This window comes from Schistocerca americana, chromosome 8, assembly GCF_021461395.2.
Source record: "Schistocerca americana isolate TAMUIC-IGC-003095 chromosome 8, iqSchAmer2.1, whole genome shotgun sequence".
NCBI lineage: Eukaryota > Metazoa > Arthropoda > Insecta > Orthoptera > Acrididae > Schistocerca > Schistocerca americana.
The window spans coordinates 187,921,383-187,947,659 of NC_060126.1; the positions used below are offsets into that span (position 1 = coordinate 187,921,383).

At 39.2% G+C, this 26,277-nt stretch overlaps 1 protein-coding gene across 2 annotated transcripts; it reads left to right on the forward strand.

Annotated features, from left to right (window-relative positions):
- Positions 1–678: 678 nt before the first annotated feature.
- On the forward strand, positions 679–26,029 carry LOC124545089 (zinc transporter ZIP9). 2 transcript variants are annotated; one of them, XM_047123899.1, is made up of 7 exons: positions 679–1,005; positions 1,085–1,247; positions 1,330–1,476; positions 1,559–1,630; positions 2,167–2,252; positions 20,556–20,690; positions 22,881–26,029. In XM_047123899.1, exons 1-7 carry the CDS (start codon positions 910–912, stop codon positions 23,112–23,114), a joined length of 933 nt encoding a protein of 310 aa, XP_046979855.1. In that variant the 5' UTR covers positions 679–909; the 3' UTR covers positions 23,115–26,029. The 2 variants fall into 2 exon arrangements, with proteins under 2 accessions (XP_046979855.1, XP_046979856.1); XM_047123900.1 differs by having other exon boundaries at positions 767–1,005; positions 1,085–1,196.
- The last annotated feature ends 248 nt before the right edge of the window (positions 26,030–26,277 follow it).

Below are 26,277 nucleotides of genomic sequence, written 5' to 3' on the forward strand. Positions count from 1 at the left end.
AGGAATGTCCACACTACTTAATTGCAACTGAACTATCAATTCCTAAAATTGCTTTGAATGGTCCCCCGATAACAAGTTCTATGAAAGCTGTAATGGGCAATGAACAGACAGACGCTAATGAGCAGTGACTCGATTCCACAACGTTGTAGCTCATGGGTGGTCAACCAGTGAGCATCAAGACGCCGTGGAAGAGTAGTGACATGCTCCCAGGAGCCTGTGAGCTCGTGGGAAAATCAAGATACAAGTCCAACGAAGTGGTGCCCTAGCGAGCAGCTAACAGAAGTCCAGTGTTGTACCGTGCTAACGGCAAGGGCCAGATGACTTCCTATTTGCCTGTGTGTCCGTCTCCACTTGTCAGGCTGTCATGCGGAAGGACAGGTAGCAATTCCCGGTACTACGTTGGATTTTCCGTTGTTGAGATAACTCGAATGACGAATGGGATGCATTCAGCATCGTGAAACTATTTAGATGCTACTTGAATGAGAATTGTGAGGTAGCCACTCGAAGGTCTCGAAAGTTTTGACAGATTACTAGGTGGCGAATCGGCATCAATCACATGGTGGGATTGATTACAGAGTTATTTCTTCTTTGGTACCGACGTGAGAAAAGGAACCAGCAGCACATTGCTATGTAAACCCATTCATCGTGTCCACGATTTTTAAGTTAAGTTAACCGATGATATTTTTTATTTATTTGATCTTCAACGTTACCATGCAACACTGATAGTTAAACTTGTGGCTGTAAAGCAGTGATTTTCATACTGCTGTCAAACGTCGCCGGTGAATACATGTGATACGAACATCTTTGGTACAGAGTGTTTTGTAAATACAGCTATGTTGGCAAAATATTGCTTGTAAAGAACGCGTGGCGCTTGTGTACAGCACCAGCTGGCAAGACTATTTATCCAGAATGAACGAAACACTAATGTTAATCTTACTTGCGCTGCTGATGTTAGTTGGTAGTTACATCGCGGGGTCAATACCATTGATAATGCCGATGTCTGAAGTAAGGCAAAAATTTGGCAGTGAGATAAGCCTTGCTGTCAGTTTTTGTTATATGCCTGTCAACAAATGTATTTTTCCAGGAAAAACTACAGATTGTTTCCGTACTCGGCGCAGGTTTGCTTGTTGGAACTGCGTTAGCCGTCATCATTCCGGAAGGAGTAAGATCTCTCGACTCTGCGGCCACCATTCACAGTAAGATAACCAGGTTTAAACCCTTTACTGTGGTATTTGAGTCTTTTTCACGTAAGTTACGTGCATGTTCTACTGTATCGAAGAGGTTTAAGAAGTGTCTACATTATTAAAGAGTTTTGCTTTGTAATTTCAGCCGCTCAAACCAGCAAAGATAGTTCAGGTATACACGTCGAACATGCAGTAAATCCTACCGATATTCACTCACTAATTGCGGTTTCACTTGTTCTGGGATTCGTGTTCATGCTGTTAGTGGATCAGTGCTCTTCATCCAGGAGTAGAGGTAATGTGTATAACGAAAACATTGTCTACCTCATTGTTTTGTGACTCTGTCGAGCTTAATGTTTCGTTCTGTAATTCCATAGATCTTGAGAGTGGATTAAAATCTGCAGAGAAAAACATCACAGCAACGCTAGGACTCGTGGTACATGCAGCAGGTATGGGTTATTTATTTTCTTTCTAGCAATTTATTTGCAAATACATTATTAGATCTACAATGAATGACCGGTCTGCATTATGTTCGTTGTTGATTTGCCTTTCCATTTCGTTGTTAGAGATTAAGAACCATACAGTTTTTACAAATACTGCCCGATACGTTATATGTCAATAAACGCAATTTGATTGGAATAGTGCTACTGCCGCACTAACTTATTAAATAACAGGGCCCTTTTATTAGTAGTTAGCTCATAGTAATATATCAGCATGTATTGGTTGTAGTAGACAGAATACAGACGCTTTGTGAACCACTATACCCTCTGCCATGCACCTTACGCGTGCTTTGCAGAGTATAGATGTAGACAAGGTTACTGTTCACTGCTATAAAAAGAATGTTTATCAGTCATTCTAGTACAGACTGTGTTGAAGAATTCATTGTTAGCCTACACTTTGATAATTTATGTTTGTGTATAAATAGTGGCTAGCGACTACTTGTATTGTCATCTTTTTTAATTGTAAACTTGTTTCTTCTGTACAGCTGATGGTATTGCACTTGGTGCTGCTGCAACAACTGCACATGCTGATGTTGAAATGATAGTATTTTTGGCAATAATGTTACACAAGGTAAGGAAAAAGAGGTCCATGTAACTGAGTAACATTAACATTTGGGAATGAAAAAATTAAAACATAACACTGACTGAAATAAAATTTTATTAATGTGTTCTCACTTTCTGTATTAGATGTTGTGATAACAGAGGATCACTTGTTTGTGATATGTTAATTTCTTGTGGCTGTATGGATTTCATACAAATTGCTGCGTGTAAGGTGCATATTTAAATGGCATGATTGGAAGTTTACTGTAAATTTTCAGGTTCTACATCTACATAGATATTCCGCAAGCCACTGTACGGTGCATGGTGGGGGGCACCATGTACCACTACTAGTCATTCCCTCCCCTGTTCCAGTCGCAAATAGAGTGAGGGAAAAACGACTGTCTGAATGCCTCTGTATGAACCCCAATTTCTCGTATCTTATCTCACGGTCCTTACAACCTACGTATGTTGGCAGCAGTAGAAGCGTTCGACATTCAGCTTCATATGCCAGTTCTCTAAATTTTTTTGATAGTGTTCCTTGAAAAGAAAATCACCATTCCTCCAGGGATTCTCATTTGAGTTTCTGAAGTTCTCCATAACACTTATTTGTTGTTTGAACCTACTGGTATCAAATCTAGCAGCCTGCCTCTCAATTGTGTTGATGTACTTCAATCCAACATGGTAAGGATCCCAAACACTCAAGCAGTACTCAAGAATGGGTTGCACCAACACCCTATAAGTGGTCTCCTTTACATGTGAACCATACTTTCCTAAAATTCTCCCAGTAAACTGAAGTTGACCATTCACCCTCCTTACCACAGTTCTCACATGTTCGTTTCACCTTGTATTGCTTTACAATGTTATGCCCAGATATTTAAATGACTTCACTGTGTCAAGCAGGCCCTACTAGTACTAAATCCAAACATTACAGGTTTGTTCTTTCTAACCATCCACATATACATAATTAACTGCAGCTAACATGTTGATATTGTTCAGTGAAACTGATATATATTTTTTAGGATTCATACCTCAGTCAGTAAAAATGAAATGGTTATAAGGATCCCTTTGTTGTCCATCTGTCTTGTCAGTCTATGAAAACCCATTGTTCTCAGGAATGGGTAGAGGTATCAAGTTGAAATTTATCACATTCTAGAACCTACAGTTCCTTGAAACTGAAAAATTTGACCCAAAACACCCCAGGTACAGTCTCACAGACCACTGGCATTTATGTTACTCTGTTGCTAATGCATGGGATGGGGGTAGGAAATTACATAATTTACCTAGCTGTTGTTTCCTGAAGGTGCAGTGATTTCCTTTGTCAGTAGCCACTTTAGTGTGACACGAACCCATACTATTACTGCTTCTTTCATGCTTGCAGTCTCTGAGACCGCACCTGGGACTTTGCAGTTTGGATTCAATAACCAAGTATTCATCTGCTGTTCATGTTACACACCCTGACTTTGAGGGTACCATTTTAAAATGGTTTGAGGAGAGTTAAGGAAGTGATGGGGTCGACAGAAGCGTCCAATCCCACGCGTCAGCTTTGACCTGTGACGTAAGGGTGTTGTCGTGTGTGACGTCATAACGGCACGGAGTTTGGTTTGTGAGTGTGGCGTGTTTGTAGCTGTTGTCGTGTTGTGGTTGGTTGTGCTCTCTGGTGGTATGTTCAGGGTTTTCGTTTGTGTGGTGTATTGGGCACAGTTTGCTTTTGCTCATTATCCAGAATTGTTTGAGTGTCGGCTGTGTTTGTAGTGGAATTCGTTTCAGTGAGTTAACGATTTTGTGTGAAGGTTAATTTAGTGTTGTTCGCTGTACGTCATGTGGTAATTTTAATAAAATTAATCGGTTGTTGTTTTTGTTCAGGAATGGATATGACGGATAAAATTAACAGTGCGCAGGTCAAGGGAAGTGTTCGATCTCAATGTGTGGCTGTGTATGTTGGTATTGGTATCAAGAGATGCTTTTGAGCTGTATAGGCCAAGGGAAGTGTTTGATCCTAATTTATGGGATCGGGAGCTGCTGTTGAGCTATATAGGTCATGGGAAGTGTCCGATTCCAGATGATACAGTGTTTAGTGGTATTTGGGGAGTTTTGTGATGTCGGTTTTTTCGTTGTTTTGTGTGGTTTTGTATGGGGGTGGGTGTCTAAATTTGTTTATATTTACTTTGCCCCCCACCCAAAAACACCCCGTTTCCCGCACTTGTCCCGTTAGTGTCATTAGGCTTTTTGTGGAAAGTGTGTTTGTTTGTTTTTAGATGTATTTTCGTCCTCATAATGTGTACGTAACGACTTTATATGTGTCATATTGGAATCGTGGTTTCTGGTCGTTTCCGCCATATTTGTGACATCATGGGTCAAAGCAGATGGGCGGGATCGGACACTTCCATATTTCCAAGTGATGCTGGATTAGATAGTGTCAACAACATTTAAAGTGAATGTAATTCAGAATAGGAACAGTGTGAAAGTGAAGACAAATTTGTTTTATCACCTGTGGAATCTTCGAATGAAACAAGTGAGAATTGTAGAGAATGAATCTTTAGCTATAGGTTCTGCTAGAAATATATTTGATTGAAACAGATATTGCTGATTGTTGAAAACTCTTCCAATGATGGCAAATGACATTATTTTTCTGCATGTTGGACATAAGTGGGGTGAATGAGTTTGCCCTTCACAGTTCGTGCAAAGATGACACTCAAGTGAGCTGCTTTATTTTTTTGAAGAAGCTTGCAAACTCGTTGGTGACACAACAGATAGAGAGCGAGTCAACAACTATCACGCAGCCTGTGAGCTTCATGTATCAATTCACTGTGTTTGGTGTATGTAGCGACCCTTTTTTCTATCCCGACTTTCATATCTCGCATGAAAATAGGATTGTTAATTTATCTATACATTGACTGGTATTGAGGGGTTTTGTTTTATCCCGGCTAGTTCTTAAATTAACCCCAGTCAGTCACTACACGTATTGTCTTCCCAGTTTTGAAGGAAAAAACTATAAGTAAATTAATACTAGTGTTTTCAATAGATTCTCGTTCACTTGTTTCAGTTACTAGTCTGCAGTTTATTCTTGGTGAAAATCACGTAACCTAATTATTTATGAGCCTAAATCGAAGTAAAGGTCAAGACGAATAGTCAGTTTCAAATTAACACATTATTTTATTTAACAATAATTATTAATAAATCAGTTCATTCACACGATCGCATTCAAAGGGGTTCTTTGAATAAGTATATAATCTGAAATCCCATCAATGTCAGAAATACTAAACAATGTTCTGTCACTTTCGATAAAAAGATTGTTCCTGTTTAATATCCATAAACTGTCCCGAACTATGATTACTAGTCGCGTGAAGTAAAGCTTTTCCACTATCACAATACAAAGTCCGAATCTGTCCAAAAATTGTTAATTCCGTAAAATATTTAAATCTTCACACAAAGTGACGTTAAAGTCAGAGAGATTATTGTTCACCTCCCCGTTCCTCTAATCTCAAATTAATGCTTCCCAAAAAACAATCTCATGATTTATTCTTGCGCCCTGGTTTAATAAAGCTCCTATTGTTGCTTCCTAAAGCTGTACGTCCTAATTGACATCGAACAGCCTAGAGGATAGAGACTGGAGTATAATAATTGCATTGTATGTGTATTTACACTTTAGTAAACGCTATCTTTGGTGTTCAAGACCTACGTCCTGTTACTATAATATTGATTTTCTCATATATAAGAATAACTAATAATTTAACCATTTCTATCGTTTTCCCCCCTCCCATGCTTCCAAAATTTATGATTAAAATTCTTTTCTTTTTCTATTATTTTTCTACTATAGATTTCCCTCTATTTGTCTCTTATTTCTATTTCATAATTACTACTTGTGAAGGGGCTTGGGACATTTTCTGAATTTATATTTTTTAGGGCATGGGAGCTATTTTGGTTTATTAACACCGAGAGGCGTTGTAGGTGTTACATGTAGCAGAACCATGAGCATAAGTCATTGTGGAATGATTGGAAAAACACAAAACATGCTCCACCTGTTACACAAAAAAGAAGAGAAAGATGTCTTATATTTTTCATTTTTGCAAGAAGCCAATCTAGCTTAATTTCTCTACAAAAATTTCCAACAGGTGCTAAGAAAACCTCTGAGAAGAAAACTAAAAAGCTGAAAATTAATCGTGTTTGAGTTTTCACAGCATTAACATTATCATGCAATATTATGTTCATTTTGTGCAGTTTTTTGTTTAAATGTTTATTTTTATTTTATTTTATTTTTTATTTTTTTATTTTATTTTTTTTTATTTTTTGTAAAAATAAACTTAAAAATTTGAATTTTTTTGTGTAGTGTTAATGTAACCTTTTACATAAACTGAACTGTTTTGCTGAAACTGCCGAATGCAATTTTTATGGCTACTTTAACATGGTATTCTGTCAGACCGCACCTAGACAGTGTGTGACTTTAAAAAAATGACAGGAAGCTAAAGGTTAACCATCTAACTCGGTGTAATCAAAAGTTATAGCTATTAATGTCCCCCCTTCTAACAGCCGTGTACCGCAAGTCTCTAGAGGAACGGAAGGTTCCAAATGATTGGAAAAGAGCACAGGTAGTCCCAGTCTTCAAGAAGGGTCGTCGAGCAGATGCGCAAAACTATAGACCTATATCTCTGACGTCGATCTGTTGTAGAATTTTAGAACGTGTTTTTTGCTCGAGTATCATGTCGTTTTTGGACAGCTGTGTGGCTGGATTGAAGAGTTTTAGCAAACAGAACACACCATGTTGTTATCAATGGAGAGATGTCTACAGACGTTAAAGTAACCTCTGGCGTACAACAGGGGAGTGTTATGGGACCATTGCTTTTCACAATATATATAAATGACCTAGTAGATAGTGTCAGAAGTTCCATGCGGCTTTTCGCGGATGATGCTGTAGTATACAGAGAAGTTGCAGCATTAGAAAACTGTAGCGAAATGCAGGAAGATCTGCAGCAGATAGGCACTTGGTGCAGGGAGTGGCAACTGACCCTTAACATAGACAAATGTAATGTATTGCGAATACATAGAAAGAAGGATCCTTTATTGTATGATTATGTGATAGCGGAACAAACACTGGTAGCAGTTACTTCTGTAAAATATCTGGGAGTATGCATGCGGAATGATTTGAAGTGAAATGATCATATAAAATTAATTGTTGGTAAGGCGGGTACCAGGTTGAGATTCATTGGGAGAGTCCTTAGAAAATGTAGTCCATCAACAAAGGAGGTGGCTTACAAAACACTCGTTCGACCTATACTTGAGTATTGCTCGTCAGTGTGGGATCCGTACAGATCGGGTTGACGGAGGAGATAGAGAAGATCCAAAGAAGAGCGGCGCGTTTCGTCACAGGGTTATTTGGTAACCGTGATAGCGTTACGGAGATGTTTAGCAAACTCAAGTGGCAGACTCTGCAAGAGAGGCGCTCTGCATTGCGGTGTAGCTTGCCGTCCAGGTTTCAAGAGGGTGTGTTTCTGGATGAGGTATCGAATATATTGCTTCCCCCTACTTATACCTCCGGAGGAGATCACGAATGTAAAATTAGAGAGATTCAAGCACGCATGGAGGCTTTCAGACAGTCGTTCTTCCCACGAACCATACGCGACTGGAACAGAAAAAAGAGGTAATGACAGTGGCACGTAAAGTGCCCTCCGCCACACACCGTTGGGTGGCTTGCGGAGTATAGATGTAGAATGTGGATGTCGATATTTTGATACTTCAAAACTCACTTGTCAGAAGATGTAGGGTATTTCCCATTGATCTAGAATTATGAAATTTGGCAAGAAGGGAGGTTTTTCTGCAAAAGAAAAGGAAGAAATCCAAAAATTGTTAATATCTAATTAATCACGTGAAAAATATTATTTTGCCATTATACACTTTCATTGCATTCGTAATCTGCCAAAAGTCTCGGGCACCTTGATCTGTTTTTTCTGTAATAGATATAGTTATTCAGAAGGAAAGAGTGTGTATACAGTTTACAAATATTTGTACTAGTTGGTTGAGTTACGATGAAATTAAGTCCCCTGCCACTGTGAAAACGATGCCTCAGTTATCTAGCAGTGTGAAAACGTCCCCTCAGCCATCTAGCAGTGGTACGTGTATGGGTCTGACTACTGCACTGACAGTAATTGATCCAAGTTTGCACATCCATTGTTTGAGATGAGATTCCGATATCCCATTAAATATCCATTGGAGTGTACCACATAACAATTCGACATTTGCATGACAACAAAAGCCCTTTGGCTGGCTGTACTAGTTTCTTCTTTGGAGACTTCCATTGAATCGTACCAGTAATCGCAACAGGCTGAGGGCAGATGAAGTGAACGCATCTCCGATTGCCAGTTAGCATAGCATGTTAATATAACTCCAAAATTAATAAATTAAATGAAAAATTGCACTTGATAGTGTTAAAGTACATAAAAAGTTTATAATTTTGGAATTCCCAGGATTGACATCTTGTCAGTATTGAGACTGATAACACAAAAATTGTCAATATACTAAATTCCCGAAATGAATGACCTATATGTATATGAAGCTAATTATATTTGTTTGGAACCCCCAGTGTGCGAATCCTATAATCTTACTACACTTATCGGGACTGTTTAAATTATACATTATAAAATTTATATTAAAAAATATAAATTTATATAAACATTTTGATGGTAGGAAAAGGAAGAGAAGGAAAAATTGTAGGTGAATATGGACTAGGGGAAAGGAATGAAAGAGGAAACCACATGGTAGAATTTTTCACAGAGCGTAATTCAACCATTGCTAACACTTGGTTTAAGCATCATGAAAGAAGATTGTATACATGGAAGAGACCTGGAGACATCATAATGTTTCAGATTGATTATGTGGTTATAAGACACAGATTTAGGAACAAGATTTTAAGTTGTGAGACATTTCCATGGGGAAATGTGGACTCTTCACCACAATGTTGAGGGTTGTTAGATGAAATCATCTGGGTGTACAGTGGCTTACTGATGTACAGTAATTTTCAGTGGTTGAGCCGCAGCAATGTAATTCAAAGATTTGTGGATTGTTTGAATAAAATCAGGCTGTTTTTACAAAATGAGCAATATTCACAGTTAATAGGTGTTACATGGCTTACAAAATTGACATTTCAACATTTCAGTGAGATGAACATAAAGCTTCAGGGCACAAACAAAACAGTTATTGTTACAGTAGATCTTATTTGCCCTTTTATGGTTAACCTGCAAGTTTTTAATATCAATATTGTTTTAAAAAATGACAAGTATTTGCCAAATTTGAAAAAAGTTACCAGTAATTCGGATTTACATGGGAAGTTAGGCCAAGAAAAAGTCACTGAGGAATTTTCTTCGCCAATATGTTCTTCTGTTGAAGAATTTTTCATTGAGATTTTCTCAGTTCAAAGAGCTGTCGGAAACACTAAAATTTATTGTATATCCAGATGTGACTTCAGTGGATAAACCGAATTGTCTAAATTTGTTTGGTTGGAAACTGAATAAATTGAAATGCGGCCAATTGTTTTGCATTCTAGTTTAGTATGGGCTCAAAACTATGTTGAAACAAATCCCTCTCTTATTCACCAATGCACCCAAACTGTCTCTCGTTCTCTCGCTATCTGCGTAAATACTAACGTACTTCTATCTTCAGCATCTTGTCCTGATCCTTTTTTCTCCTCTTTCTGAGCCATCATGCACCCACCCCTCCGTATAGCAAACCCTATGTTTTTTGATTTGTTGGTAGTGGCAGGAAAATTCACCAGGTGCTCATTATAACCCAAAAAAAATATAAAACCACTTGTAACACTCCCAGCCTCCAAACTAGGTAGACCATATTCAGAGGGTACCACAGAAAGACAATGGTAGTGTCTAAAACGTGAACTCTGAGGATTACTCGGTTAATTAACAACTGAAGCACTGCAAAACAACTTATTGTTTTTATTATTTGCCTTTTGTCACACAATTCCACAACATGTGCCACTGAGTGCAACATAACTTGTCTACAAATATTCACAGAGAGCGTGCTAGAGAGGGGGATACAAACATTAAAAGCAAATGTGTATTGGATCAAGATAACTGTCCTTGAAAGTTCAAAAGGAGAACCCAAATAGAAGAGACATTGCCATGCAGAAACAGTTGCTACCCGTTTTGTCGTTGTAATGGTTTTCAGTCTGAAGACTGGTTTGATACCTCTCCATGTGCTACTCCATGTTGTGCTAGCCTCTTTGCCTCAGAATAATTACTGCAACCTACATCCTTTCGAATCTGTTTAATGTATTTATCTCTTGGTCTCTCTCTACAACTTTTGCGCCTCACACTTCCCTCCAAAACTAAGTTGGTGATTCCTTGACACCTCAGAACATGGCCTTTTTAACTGATCCCTATTTTAATTCAAGTTATGGCACAAAATTCTTTTCTATCCAGTTCTTTTCATTGCCTCCTCATTGGTTACATGATCTTCCCATCTAATCTTCAGCATTCCTTCTGTAGCACTACATTTGAAAAGCTTGTATTCTATTTGTGTCTGAACTGTTATTTGTCCACATTTCATTTCCATACAAGGGTACACTACAGACAAAAACTCGCAGAAAAGACTTCCTAATACTTAAACCTGTATTTGATGTTAACAAATTTCTCTACTTCAGAAAAATATTTCTTGCCATTGCCAGTCTACATTTTATACCCTCTTTATTTTGGCCATCCAGCTATAGTACTACCCAAATAGCAGAATCCACCGGCTACTTTCAGTGTCTCATTTCTTAAAGTAATTCCTTCAGCATCGCCTGATTTAATTCAACTATTTTCTGTTACCCTTATTTGCTTTTGTTGATGTTTATCTTATATTCTCCTTTCAAGACACAGGCCATTCCATTCGACTGTTCCTCCAGCTCCTTTGCTGCCTCTGGTAGAAGTACAATGTCATCGACAAACATCCAACTTTTTATTTCTTCTTCCTAAACTTTAATTCCTACTACATATTTTTCTTTGGCTTCCTGTACTGCTTGCTTATAGTACAGACTGAATAACAACAAGCATAGGCTACAACGTTTCCTCACTCCCATCTCAACCACTGCTTAAGTTAAATGCCCCTCAATCATTATAACTGCCATCAGGTTTCTGTGAAAGTAGTATATAATCTTTTGCTTCCTATATTTTACTCCTACTATCTCAGATTTTCAAAGAGTGTTTCTAGTCAACATTGTCAAAAGCTTCTCCAAATCTACAAAAGGTGTAAACATAGGCTTGCTGCCTTTCCCAAAACTATCTTCGAAGATAAGTATTGCCTTGCGTGTTCCTTAATTTTTCAGAACCAAACTTATTTTCCCTATGATTGGCTTCTGTCAGTTTTCCCATTCTTCTGTAAATAATTTGTGTTAGTATTTTGCAACCATGTCTTATTACACTGATAGTTCTGTAATAGTCACACCTGTCAGCACCTACTTTCTTTGGAATTGCAATTATTATGTTCGTCTCGAAGTGTGAAGGCATTTCGCCTGTCACATGCACCTTGCATACCAAGTGGAATAGTTTTGTTGTGGCTGTCTCTCCCAAGGATATCAGTAGTTCTGAGGAAATGTCGTCTACTCTGGGAGCCCTATTTTAACTTAGGTCTTTCAGTGATCTGTCAAATTCTTCGTGCAGCATCGTATCTCATATTTCGTTTTCATCTATGTCCTCTTTTTGCAGTATTGTCTTCAAGTTCATTTCCCCTCTAAACATTCTATTCTATATATTTTTCTTCCCTTCTATATATATTTGCACTCCATATGTATTTATTCCACCTTTTGGCTTTGCCATCTTTGTTTATCACTGGTCTTCCATCTGAGCTCTTGATTTTCATACGGCTGTATTTTGACACAGCTACAATTACTTTCTACATTGTTGATGCAAATAAATGTGATCCCCTGATCTATATTACAATTATGATGATGTCTTACACATTGCAAAATTTCAGCTGGAACACTAGTCCTACTTATCAGTGAGGTCCTGGGGAAGCTTTCTCATTAGGAACTATTGGTAAAAAACACCCATGTCACTTCATTTACACTTCTCACTAGTTGTTCCCTTTCATATTCTAATGGCATTGTTATGTCATCTTCCATCTAGTAAATGAGGTTTTACACCTGGTCTGGAACAGCTGAAGTGCAGCTACTGCTGTGGGTTTCATCATGACCAGAAATAAGAAATGTCACTCTGCAAATCCTTCTCAGCGTTCGCATAGTGGTATTCTGCCACCCACACAACCCTCATTGCAACTGCATATCATCTTGTGTCACTCCTCCTTCCAACCGTTGGCACATATGTTACATTTGTGTGAAAAACCCGGGTGAAGCACCTGTCCCATATGTCCAGCAAGAATGTCCTCTCCCAGTCCTATCTCAGGCACACCGTACCACATCTGAAACGAGCTTAGGCATGTACTACTTCTGCTGCAACTTTTGCACAGCTTTTTGTATAATCATATATAAAAACAAAGATGAGGTGACTTACCGAACAAAAGCGCTGGCAGGTCGATAGGCACACAAACAAACACAAACATACACACAAAATTCAAGCTTTCGCAACAAACTGTTGCCTCATCAGGAAAGAGGGAAGGAGAGGGGAAGACGAAAGGAAGTGGGTTTTAAAGGAGAGGGTAAGGAGTCATTCCAATCCCGGGAGCGGAAAGACTTACCTTAGGGGGAAAAAAGGACAGGTATACACTCGCACACACGCACATATCCATCCACACATACAGACACAAGCAGACATATTTAAAGACAAAGAGTTTGGGCAGAGATGTCAGTCGAGGCAGAAGTGTAGAGGCAAAGAAGTTGTTGAAAGACCTGTCTTTCAACAACTTCTTTGCCTCTACACTTCTGCCTCGACTGACATCTCTGCCCAAACTCTTTGTCTTTAAATATGTCTGCTTGTGTCTGTATGTGTGGATGGATATGTGTAGACCTGTCTTTCAACAACTTCTTTGCCTCTACACTTCTGCCTCGACTGACATCTCTGCCCAAACTCTTTGTCTTTAAATATGTCTGCTTGTGTCTGTATGTGTGGATGGATATGTGCGTGTGTGCGAGTGTATACCTGTCCTTTTTTCCCCCTAAGGTAAGTCTTTCCGCTCCCGGGATTGGAATGACTCCTTACCCTCTCCTTTAAAACCCACTTCCTTTCGTCTTCCCCTCTCCTTCCCTCTTTCCTGATGAGGCAACAGTTTGTTGCGAAAGCTTGAATTTTGTGTGTATGTTTGTGTGTCTATCGACCTGCCAGCGCTTTTGTTCGGTAAGTCACCTCATCTTTGTTTTTATATATAATTTTTCCCACGTGGAATGTTTTCTTCCATTATATTGATATCATTAATTTTTGTATAATCATGTAGATGAAAGATCACTGTTCTGTTAACTTTTGCCAAGAGTAAGTGTGAACATGCTTCTGCACTCAACATGGTTGGTTTCAATGGCTGCTTCACAAATATTGTCATCTGGACCCCCCCCCCCCCCCCCCCCCCCAAAAAAAAAGAAGAAAAAATATCAGCTTCTTTGAATGGCATGTGGGTTAGCAGTCCCTTTTAACACATTCTTCATCCTCCACATTCCCACTGATGTCTGCTGTTTCCACTAGTTTTGAGCCTTTACTGATTTTTCCTGTTTCAATACCTTTACCTCATCCATCTCTTCCCCAGTAACTTTACAACACTTCACAACTTTGTTCTGATCCCTCTCACTTTAAGTTTATTCGTTGATCTCTGAATCTTCCTCCTTGTTGTTCTCCCAACAGTCTCCCATGCTTTTTCCCACCCCGTTCTCTCTTTCTCAGTTCCAACCCTAACTTCTTTTTTAATGTCAACTCCTATTTCACCATGTGCAACACACTACTGCCTCTGCTTCTCCCGAACACTCTCTAATGCCCTATTCATGTCCTCTTCCCTTGTTGCTTGTCCCTCTTACACCCGTTGCTGCCACCCCTCTCGATTATATCATCTGCTGTACAAGAGACCACCCCTCGCCTCAATTGGGTCATATCACCAGGATGATGTGTCGCATATTTATAATCTGAACTGCTGCTATTCCTTCTATATGTGGCTGTCAGTGGTGCAGTGCCTCCAATATGTGATGGGAAGTTATATTTACTCATTCCATTGTATTCTGTTCTGGATTTTCTTGTATGATATTATTATTCTTGTTGTTTTTGTTATTTCTAACAGGTAAATGGTCCTCAATGCATTTGCTTCATTTAATCACAATCAGGAATTCAGCATTTTGTTGAAAATTTCATCTGCAACAAACTACCAATATGTTTGAACTTATGAAACATTGCCTAACATCTTGCAGTTGAATTTCCTTGATTGCTGTAACAAATCACAATCTTGGGAAGTTAATGCTCATTGTTACCATAATATAAAGGACATCTGCGTCCTGAAACACAGACACTCTTATAATTTCAGTGACTATATGTATCGTAAGGTAATAAATATCATGCACCATAGGAAACAATGCAGCTTGGAGGTCCCTTTAGAACCAGGCACACTGCACAAAGCAACTGACCATCATCTTGGTATCTGGTGTCAGCTGAAGTTGCTGTAATGTGTTCCATTGTTGGCTTGCATTATGTAATATTAGTCCAACCATGAAGTAAAGGAAATGCTGAGTCCCAGACAGGCACAAAAAAACACTGCTGTACATACATGTATGGAAAGTTCTTGTTGAAAATTATGAATTGCAGTAGAGCGTCGATTATCCGAACGTCGGTCAACCAAACGACCACTTAACCGAACTGTGTACTCGCTCGCACCTGTTACTCTCCCACCCTACCGTCCATCATCCCCCTCACTTCCAAACCAAGTTTCCCACAGTAGTCGGCGCACTGGGCCACCGCTGGCAGAACATTGCTTCTAATGGGGTCTTCACAAGGCGCTGCTGACCGGCCAAGCCGCCAGTCGCTGTCTTTCAACAATCAGCACACTTCTGTCAGCTTGGCATTGGCAGTAGAAGTAGCGGCAGTATCAAAGCTGTTCACAGCAACAGCTGCGCCAGCTTAGAGTTGAGGCGTGCCGCTCCGTGCAGTTTGAAGGATTGCACGCTCCCAAGAAGAGCTGCTCACAGTGCAGCCACCTTCTGTTCTCTGTTACGACCACTTGTGTGCTGCTGCGTGAAGAAGTGAACTGGACGATACAAAATACTTAAACGGAAACGTGTTGTCCTTTCTATGAGGAACAAGTGCGAGATTATTAAAAGGTTAGAAGAAGGTGAATCTGCAACCACTTCATCCAATGAGTACAAGGTGGGGAAGCCGACAATTACGGATATAAAAAAAACAAAAGATGAGCATAGCAAATTTTATAGCTATGCTTGATTCTACTGATGGATCAACATGCCGTAAAACTATGAAGCTCGCCACTAACACAGATCTAGATGATGCTGTTTACAAGTGGTTTACACCAAAGAGATCGGAAGGAGAACCTATCTCAGGTCCCATTCTGTGTGAGAAGGCAATGCAGTTCAACGAAAAACTTGGAGGGCCTTCGAACTTTAAAGCAAGCACGTGGCATTCGTGAGCTTACAATACAGGGAGAAAAACTGTCGGCTGATTCTTTCAAAGTCAAACTGAGGGACATATTAAGGGAAGAAGATTATGCTCTCGAAAATGTTTACAATGCTGATGAAACTGGACTTAACTTGAAAGCTTTACCGAGAAAAACTCTTGTTTCACATCATGAATTAGCAGCACCTGGTCCTAAAACAAGCAAGGACCATATTACAGCTTTGGCTTGTTCTAATGCTACTGGAAGTCACCGACTGCCTATGTTCGTCATTGGTAAAAGTAAAGAACCGCGTTGTTTCAAGCACGTTAATATGTCAGCCTTGTCTGTTGTGTACACCTCACAAAAGAGTGCCTGGATGGATAGTACGATTTTTATGAAGTGGTTTCTGGACATTTTCGTACCCTCTGTAAAAGCTCATCAGCTAAAGAATGGGAAGAAGGAGAAAACACTACTTTTCCTTGACAATGCACCAACTCATCCATCATGTGATATTTTAAACGAAAAAGACGAGTTCATAAAGGTAATATTTCTTCCACCTAACGTAACCTCCTTATTACAGCCATGGATCAAGGCATTATTGAGACTTTCAAACGATATTACAGGAAAGAATTGTTGCGTAAGTTATTGTTAGAAAGAGAAGAGGATGGAGACGAAAGTCTCTTAAGAAATCATAAGAATATTGACTTGAAAGACGTGTCCTACATGATCAGCGCAGCATGGAATAGTGTAAAGGAAGAGAATTTGAAGAAAGCCTGGAATAAAATTTTGGACACAGAAGAAAATTCACAAGGTATGATTGAAAGTGACGAACAGAATGATATGTCCGAAATTCTCGGTATGCTAAAAGATATAGATTGCCACGAATGTGATGAAGACGACGTTCATGAATGGATGAATATCGATGATGCAGATCCAGGACACCAAATCATGCAGGACAGGGAGATTGTAAACGTCGTCACTGATAAAGATGACGCCGCCAGCATCTCATCAATCAATGCTCCAGAAAGTGAAGATGAAAGTATACCAACAGATTCTGAGGCGTTCACTTGTTTAGATACTGCCTTGTGATGGTTTGAAGCCCAAGATGAAAGTGACCAGTTTCAGACATCTGTAATGAAAAAAGTACGTGACTTAGCTGCTTGTAAGCTTGTAGGCTTGCTTAGACAGACCAAAATAAAAGATTTTATTTACGTTAATTTTGTATACTGTGTGTATTGTTCATGCAAAATGCGTATGTAATATGTATATATTTTTCTTTAATAAACTGTGCCACATACTATATATTCCTACTGAAGTTGCCTTTGTATGTTACTTTGTAATACTAAAACAGATGCCTGTTTCTATGAATAAATTTATTGTACAGTACTTCTTTTTGGCAAATAAACATGTACAGTTCGATTATCCGAGCAAACCAGTTTTCCGAACACCCATGTCCCCCAATTACTTCGGATAATCGACGCTCTACTGTATTTTTAAATGAAGGAGACTACTCACTGAAAGACAGAAGTGCTGTGTCCACACAGACAAAAGGTATGGAATGCATTTTCTTTTTCTAGCAGTAGGAAAAACATGTGTGTGCGCGCGCGCGCTCACACACACACACACACACACACACATAGATGCCTGGCGCCCTACATTGTGTTCAGTAGACTGGCAGCTCTTTACTGGTCCACAGTAAGTGTACTGAGCTGAGGTGGGGATGCAGGGTGGGGTTGTGTGAGGTGAGGGATGGAGAGAGGCGGGAGGCAGGGAGGGGATTGGGGGGAAGCGTCGCAGCTTGTGGGGTGGGGAGGTACCTGTGAGCTCGCTAGGGGTGCAGGTAGAAGGGGCTGATGTGAGGACACAAACTGGATGTGGGTACTGGATCAGGGGATGATGTACACACACACACACACACACACACACACACACACACACCATCTCGGTCGGGTGGAGGGTGGGTGGGCAGTGTGTTACCTTAGGTTTAGGCCAGGAAGGTTATGAGGACGATAGATGTGCTGTAAGGATAGCTCCCAACTGTGCATCTCAAAAAAGCTGGTGGTGATGGGGGGTGGATCCAGATGGCATCTGGATCCTCCCCACTACCACCACCTTTTCTGAGCTGCACAGATCGGAGCTATCCTTCATTCCTGTAACATTCCTGGCCTAAACCTAAGGTAACTCACCCCCCCCCCCCTCATCGCCAGATAGTTTTTCATGCCGTAGTCAATGAAATCGCGTGCCTAACTGTATGCCACTTGCCCCCTCTACCTGCACACCTAGCTAGCCCACAGGCAGTTCCCTACTCTCCCATGAGATGTTAGGCGTTTCTTCCCAACCACTTCCCCACCTCCCCCTTTCTCCCCACCCCACACCCCACCTAATCCAAGTACATTCACCATGGGCTGGTAAAGATCTGCCAGTTGACTGAGCACAATGTAGGGACTCAGGGGTGTGTGTGTGTGTGTGTGTGTGTGTTTTCCTGCTGCTAGAAAAAGAAAGTGCATTCCAAAAGCTAGTCAAGTGGCGTACCTTTCGTTTGTGTGCCTATTGATGACACAGTGCTTCCACCTTTTGGTGAGTCATCTCCTTTATTTCTAAATAATTCGTAGACCGCAAAACATTTAAGTTTTTGGTCTAAAAGCCTTCTTCTTAAGTAGGAAACACACAGACATGCATGCAAGCACAAATCAAGCACACATGACTAGTTTCTGGCCACTGGCCGGACTGTGAACAACTACACCTGATGGGAGGAGCAATCCATGGGTGTCGGTGGCAAGGAGAGGGTTGGGGCAGGGAGGGGGGGGGGGAGCAGGGTAGAGGGGGGAAAGGTGTGGTGCTGCTTGTGGGAGCATGCAGGGATGTGGTGGAATTGGGGCAGGGCTGCTAGGTGCAGTCAGGAGGGTTTTGGGGGGTGGGGGTGGAAAAGGAGAGAGAGAGGAGGAGAAAGAGACTAGTAGGTGTGTTGGTGGAACAGAAGGCTGTGTAGTTTTGGAATGTGAGCAGGGAAGGGGAGAGGTGGGCGAAAGTCAGGGACAAATAAGGGTTGAGGCCGGGGGGGGGGGGGGGGGGGGGGAGAGGGGGGGTGTTCACGGGAATGTACCCACTTATGCACTTCAGAAAAGCTGGTGGTGGTAGGAAGGATTCAGATGGTGCAGGCTGAGAAGCAGTCATGGAAGTCAAGCACATTGTTTTGGGTAGCATGTTCAGCAACTGGTTGGTCCAGTTGTTTCTTGGCCATAGTTTATCGGTGGCCATTCGTGCAGACACAGCTTGTTGGTTGTCATGCCCACATAGAATGCAGTACATTGATTGCACCTTGGTTTGTGGATTACATGATTGCTTTGATTGATGGGATAGGAGATGCATTGACTGGACTGGAGCAAGTGGTGGTGGGGAGATACATAGGACAGGTCTTGCAGAGATGTCTACTGCAGACCTATGAGTCATGAGGCAACAGGTTGGGAGCAGGGGTGGAGTAGGTATGGACAAGAAGGTTCTGTGGTGTGTGGAATACCAGCAGAGAATGTGATTTAGTTGCTCCAGACCTGAGTGGTACTAAGTCTCGAGGGAGTGCTGCTCTGTGTTGGATGGTGGGGATATGGGAGATGGTAGGTGACTGGAGAGACAAGGCATGGAAAATCTATATCTGTGTGAGGTTGGGAGGGTAATTTCAATCTGTGAAGACCTCAGTGAGAGCCTAGGCATATTTAGAGAGGGACTGCTCGTTGCTACAGATGCGACTAATGTGGATGGCTAGGCTGTATTGAAGGAACTTCATGGTATCGAATGGATGGGAGGAAGTGGAGGTATTGCTGGTGGCTGGTAGATTTGATATGGGCAGAGGTACTGGTAAACATAAAGGAAGATGGCTTGCAGGCTTGAGGAAGACCAGGTGAAGCTAATTTGGGAAAAAGAGTTGAGGTTCTGGAAAAAAGTGCATAGGGTGTCCACACCATCAGACAAGATCACACCGTCAATGAATCTGAAGCAGGTTGTGGTTCCACCCTGGATTTTCCATTGTTTGATTCAACAGTGAGATTATTTTTCATTGGTAATCTGTTGTGCCAGTGTTATTGTTTGTCGTATAGCTGAAGATTGGATGACAGTGAAGAGTATTGAAGTGGCTGTTGGTGGTTATAGAAGTGGGCAGCCACATGAAACAGCAGTGAAATGTTACAGAAGATTGGAGAAATCAGTGTTTCATCATATTCATATGCTTGAACAACTTTCCACAGTTTGCTTTGAATAATTTGTGCATCCCGACTAAACAATTAGGGCTCATTGTTCTGTATTTGTTGGGTTCCAAAATTCTCAGCCTAGAAGAGATTTTTATGCATAGGGAGTATGTCCTCTCTTGAGAGATTTGATAAATGATTTATATGAATCGTGATTATCTAGAGAAGTAATACAAAGTTGTAGTTTCCAGACTTTTTAAATAAATTTACTTAAACTATTCCAGTGTTGTATTCATACACATTATATTAATTATGCATTAAGCTGAATGAATTAGGAGTAAAATGTGATGTGAAAGTTTCCCAAAAAATTGCTGATGTTTGTGACTGGTGGTTTCAACTGTGGACATATTAGCATTGCTGATATTGAAAAGTAGTAGTCTTTGATAATACTGTTTACTGACATCAGTAAATTTACCTCACCTAATAACTTGCAGAACCAGCTTTACTTAACAAAACATAAGATGATTGTGAATGATCAAATAATTTACAAACTTTTTCATATTTTTACTGTTTTGTAACCAGATTTTGTGTTAAATAACTTCTGTGTTAATTTGAATTAATCATGAGAAACTGTTTGTTGTTTTCAGGCACCAGCAGCATTTGGTCTCGTTACTTTCCTCATGCATGAAGGCTTGGAAAGGAATAGAATTCGGAAGCATCTCATTGTTTTCTCTTTGTCAGCACCAGTCCTAGCAATGGTTACTTATTTTGGAATTGGCCAGGTATTCAATTTTTTCTTCAATTTATAATTTGAAATTAATCTCAGGGTGTATACATAACTCTTTCATTAGTCACTGGGTTTATAAATATTGTATGATGATAATTATAGAAAATATCTCTTACATTTAACACAGGTTAATTTCGTCAGATTCAAGAGGGCATTGATAGAGATAGTATTTGTTTTGTTGCATTGTAAAAATTAAATTTTGGATATTATGTGGTACTGCTGTTCAGAACTTTAACACCAAGTTTCTAGAAGGTACATGTATCAAGGCCAACAGAAGAAGGAAAGAGAAAAAAAAATTTTTTTTATGTACAGTTTGAGGAATAGCTCCAAGCCCCCCCCCCCCCCCCCCCCCTCCTCTCTCTCTCTCTCTCTCTCTCTCTCTATCACACACACACACACACACACACACACACACACACACACACACAGAGAGAGAGAGAGAGAGAGAGAGAGAGAGAGAGAGAGAGAGAGAGAGAGAGACTTTTAAAGAAACAACCATGAGTTTTTATAATAATGCACTCCTGTAAGCAAAAAATTATTTTTCCGAGTACAGTGAGAATGTAGAAGGTAAGAAAGCATCAAAGGAAGAGAAGAGCAAAAGTTGGGAGTAAAAGACAGTGGTTGTGTACACATTGCTAGTAGGTGATCCTCCGGAATCACTGATGTTAATAATGATCAAAAATATCAGTGAATAGAGTTCACAGTTGATAAAGAACAGTGACATTTCCATGTCTTTCTTCTTTATCTCTCATTGCATTGGTGTAGCCGTGAGAGGTTACGGGCAAGGAGACTACTGGCAAGTGATTAGTGCAGCACCAAGTGCACAATAGTTGTTCATTACTTTTTTCTGAGTGATTAATTAATTGTAAAATTTCTGCTGTGTTGAAGCTATGATCAGTTCTGAATTGTGGTGGTGTTAGTCCACACTTTATAGAATGACGAAGTGCAGACTTTTCAGCTGTATAGGGATATTCCATGTATCTTGTTGTACTCTTTTTGAAGTGGAATTAGGTTTAAATTTTAAGGATATTTCAGTTCTGTTCAAGATTACTGTTTCATGTCTGATTTGAGCTTTATATGAACTGTGTGCTGTTGTCCTTAAACTGTGTTGTCATGATATAGTCACCACCATCTCCATCACCTCTTTGTAGTCTGCTTCCCAAAATGCAAACTTTAGTGACAAACTCTAGTACACAGGTTGTGGGTGATGTGTATGAGCATGTTGAGGAGGATAAAAAATTTGAAATGATATATATTTTCGTATCATAAAAGTTCTGCCATCATTTTTTCTTGGGTGGTGTGTATGAGCACATTGCAGAGGATAAAAAAAATTAGAAATGATATATAATATTTTCTTAACATAGAAATTCAGCCATCCTTTTTTTTGTTGAGGTATTGACACTTAATGCTCTCACTTTCATAATCTATTTGTAATTTAGTACTTTGAATATTCATGACTTGTTTTACAGGGGATCTGCTCTATTTCCTGCCCATTTTTATTTTTCCTGGCTGTCAGAATTTATTGCATGGTTTTTTTCCCTCTTATAATGAACTAAACACACAACTCTCCTATCCACTTCAACTACTTTTTGAGACCGGTCACTAGTGTGCTGAATATTTTAAAAAGCCAGCCAGAACTTTGTCCCGACTTCATTACACAGTAATTATTGCCCAGTCTCTTACCAATTAATTCCCCGAGTCCTTTGTTTCTTCCTTCCAGCATCTGGATGTACTCTCTCTCCATTGTAATTGTTGTAATGAGGGAGTTTATAAATATCCAGATCAAACTATAAATCGACACTTATGCATCTGATAGTATGCTCTATTTGTTCTGTTTTAGCGTACAATAAGTATGGTAAGTATATCCTTGTATCCTAAACCATATAAGTGTGTAATATTATGTTCTGATTTTGTTGCGTATACTTCCTGAAGATATCTATCATGCTTAAGTAGCAAATTGGCCCACCACTTAAATAAAAGCTACATATGTCCAAGCACCTGGCTCCTACTTCCTCTGGAGCTAGAAGTACAGCTCTTGCACTGTAACCATTGATTCATCCGTGGATAAGCATTTCATTTGTCTACACTATTATTTAATGTAGCTCAGTGTTTTATTTTCTCTGTTGCTGTCAGAAAATTAACATGGACCACACATTGTCTTATGTCATTTGGAAATTGTTTGCAGGAAGGGAAAGAAACACTGTCATCTGTAAATGCAACGGGTTTGGCAATGTTGTTCAGTGCAGGCACTTTCCTCTATGTGGCAACAGTTCATGTCCTGCCTGAACTGATGGTGAGGAGTAGAGCGGCTGAGGGAGGTGTAGTAGAACAACATAAAGGTCTCAGGACAATGGAACTGTTGGCACTGGTGGTCGGAGCTCTCCTGCCACTCTTTCTCACTCTCAGTCATCATCATTAATTACTCTGGATAAATTTCTACAAGTCATTTCAGATGGCCTGCCAGCAGCAGGAGAAGAACAGAGTGTGTGATTTGTCACTCGATGTTGTTAGGCACTGCCTTGGTAGCTGGTGCCGAAGTGAACGTTTTCATTGTCACGTTAAAATAAATTACACCACCTAATGACGGTTGCTGTTGTGCCTGTGGTGGGGCACAACATGAACTTTTTATGTACCTGCATAAGTGTGAATTTGGACTGTATGCCATACAGTTGAAAAGTGGGTACGGGGCCTAAGCAAGAACATGATGAATTGAAATGAATGTTTGCAAAATAAGTAATTTTATTTATGATTATTCCCTTTTCTTGTGTACAGCAAAGCACAGTTAATAAGCAAAAAAGTCTTTTTAAATATGTGCCTCAAACTAAAGAGATAACACTGTTGTAGACTAAAAGCTGCATGTTATTGAGCCACCAGATGAAGTTTTCTGTTTGTAATGATCTTCGTTACTCAAAATGTTATTTAAAGATTGAGACAAAACTGGTGTTTAAGTTCATGGGTATTTTGTTAGTTTGATTCATAGTTGGGATTTCATTAGAAAATTTCAGGTTCTGGGAAAATGTAATTAAACCTAGTGCAAACAGTGATTCCAGCTGAAGTAAAAAAAAAATCGTTCTGTTTAATATTTTATGATTGTTGCTAAATCCAGTTGGTTGTCAGTGACTTTCTTTCAGTTTTTTTTCCCAGAATTTTGTCAGCATTAATGTACATTTTTATGTGGGGAATACGTTCATTGTTGCATGTGCAATTACACCTGTATCATTGGAAGTCTGGCAACAGTCCTGGCACATTGCTGAGTCTTAGTGTGCGAAACATTCCTGTTAAAGCTTTTGGTTGCTTTTCACTCTATTGTTCCTGGGTGATGTATCTTGTTTCATTTTTACAATCAGCCAATGTGTATATTTTGTGGACATACTCACCTTTGAGATGAAGTTCTCGTGTGTGTGTGTGTTTTTTATACTATATGCAGTTAAATGTATTCTTTGTGCTTGGCCACTTTATTTTAAAGGTGAACTGTGTTCTGCTTTTTTGGCAATTGGTTTTTATAGCCCTGGTCTCGCATTACTGTGATAATTATGTAATTTTGTGATTCATTTGATATATTTACAATTTTAGTTTTCATATTATTGTGGTTACTATATTTTTGAAAATCGCCAATATCTTTTTTCCAATTTGTCATACTTGGCACAACCACCATCTGCCTTCCAATGTTATGTTGTAATGAGCAGCAAGTGTACGTAGTATTGTGAAAATACTGTGTCTGTACATGGCTGTAAGATAAATTCTTACTGCATTTGTTTCTCTCAAAAAATGATTTTTAATTTGTTTTCTCTTAATGGAAAACTGATTAGCTTTGGATACATTCTGTCTTTATCAAGGCCAAATACATATGACTGAATTAAAACACATCAGCAGTCATGAAGTTCTGTTTATGTTGTAATTTTTTTATACCAGGTATGCCGTATTGTAAGACAAAATATCGCAAATATCTGAAGATTATTTACATAGTTTTTTATTTTGTAATGAAATCAGCTTGTGAAGTAGTATCTTTGTGTGTTTTGCAGGGACATTAAGTTTATTACAATAATCTACATGTCTTAAATTTGAGTAAGAGATGGCACATCTCGTGTGACCCTGGCACTATCCGTGCAAATACTGTTCAACATTGGTTGTCATTTTGTGAAAAGTATTGAGTGCACATGCAGTGTGACATGCGCACAAATCAGCACAGCTATCCTTAAAACATACCACAGTTTAAAGGAATGGTTGTCGGTTTGTAAGACACAGGGTGAGCAGTAGTGAACTGTCCTGTATTTTTTTCATTTCAACTGCTGTGTATGTATGTGTGTGTGTGTGTGTAAAATATGTCATTCTGTTATTGTATACTTTGAGTTTTAAGCGGAATGATACAAAAAATCTGCAATCACTATTATGAAAGGGGGCTATACTGATGTATATAAGGGTGCCAGCTCTGAACTTTGCTTATATTGTGTTTTTGTGTCAGTCCTTTGTCACAGTTGTGTACTGAAAAAAATGTATGTTAGAGCAATTTTAAATGGTTTTTAAATACATCTGTGTTCCATTGTGAGTTTTTGACAGGTTACCGTGTGTTTATATTCTTTCTTTAAAACTTTGTTAGTTGTTATAATTTGGCATATCAATAATTTAATTTATTGATTATTTTTCTGTTGTACTGTCATGAATATAAAATGGTGAAAATTCCTTCATTGCTTGATATGGTGTAACATATTTCATTCTCTTAGAAATATCTCTTGCTTAATGTTACTCAATTATTTAGGGATATTTCTGAATGTTGTTGGTCCTTTTTTACCATAATTAATGGTAATTAGGTACTAAAGATGTCAAAAATACCAACAGTAGGGGTAACTGCTGTACTAAACAATGTTTCAGTATCTGACTTTCAGTATTGTTCAGCTGAGTGTGTTTTCATGCTTCAAGACAGAAAAGAGAATTACATAAAGTTATTAGTTTGGTGTGTTAGTCGTCACTGAATCTGATGAGTAAGTGTGTTAGATTACCTTCTGCAGCTGTTCCCATATGGTATTTATGGAATCCTTTCAGTTTCTTTGCTGACATATGTTGAAATTTATTACATATTACATTTTGTTATTTATTTACACATTATGCAGAATTTGTTATTGCAAAATATGCTGTACATAGAAACTGAAGTTTCTTAAATTTGTACCTTGTGTCTCTGTAATGTACAGAGAGATTAACTTTTACAGAAGTATGTAAATATACAGGGTAATTTATAAAGAAATAAGTTTTATTATCAATTTACCAGTGATGAATTTAACTTTTGTCTGTCGCTGGTCTCCTCAACACTTAAAATAAATAGTACATGTGTTTTAGTAAGCACAAGGATTAGTCTTTAAACATTTTGTCTTAAAATGCCAGTAATGTGGTAAGTTTCACAGGTGTATGTAAGATACTTTGCGTCTTATTTTGTTTTTAACATCCTTCACTCCCCACCCTATCTTTAGGTGGCCGTTAAACATTTTATCGTTCCATACAGTAACATAAAATTGCTGATTGTGTGTCTCAGTTTCCTGATTCCTCATTTGTTTTCATACAAACAAGAGATTTCTGATATCTTTTTTGAA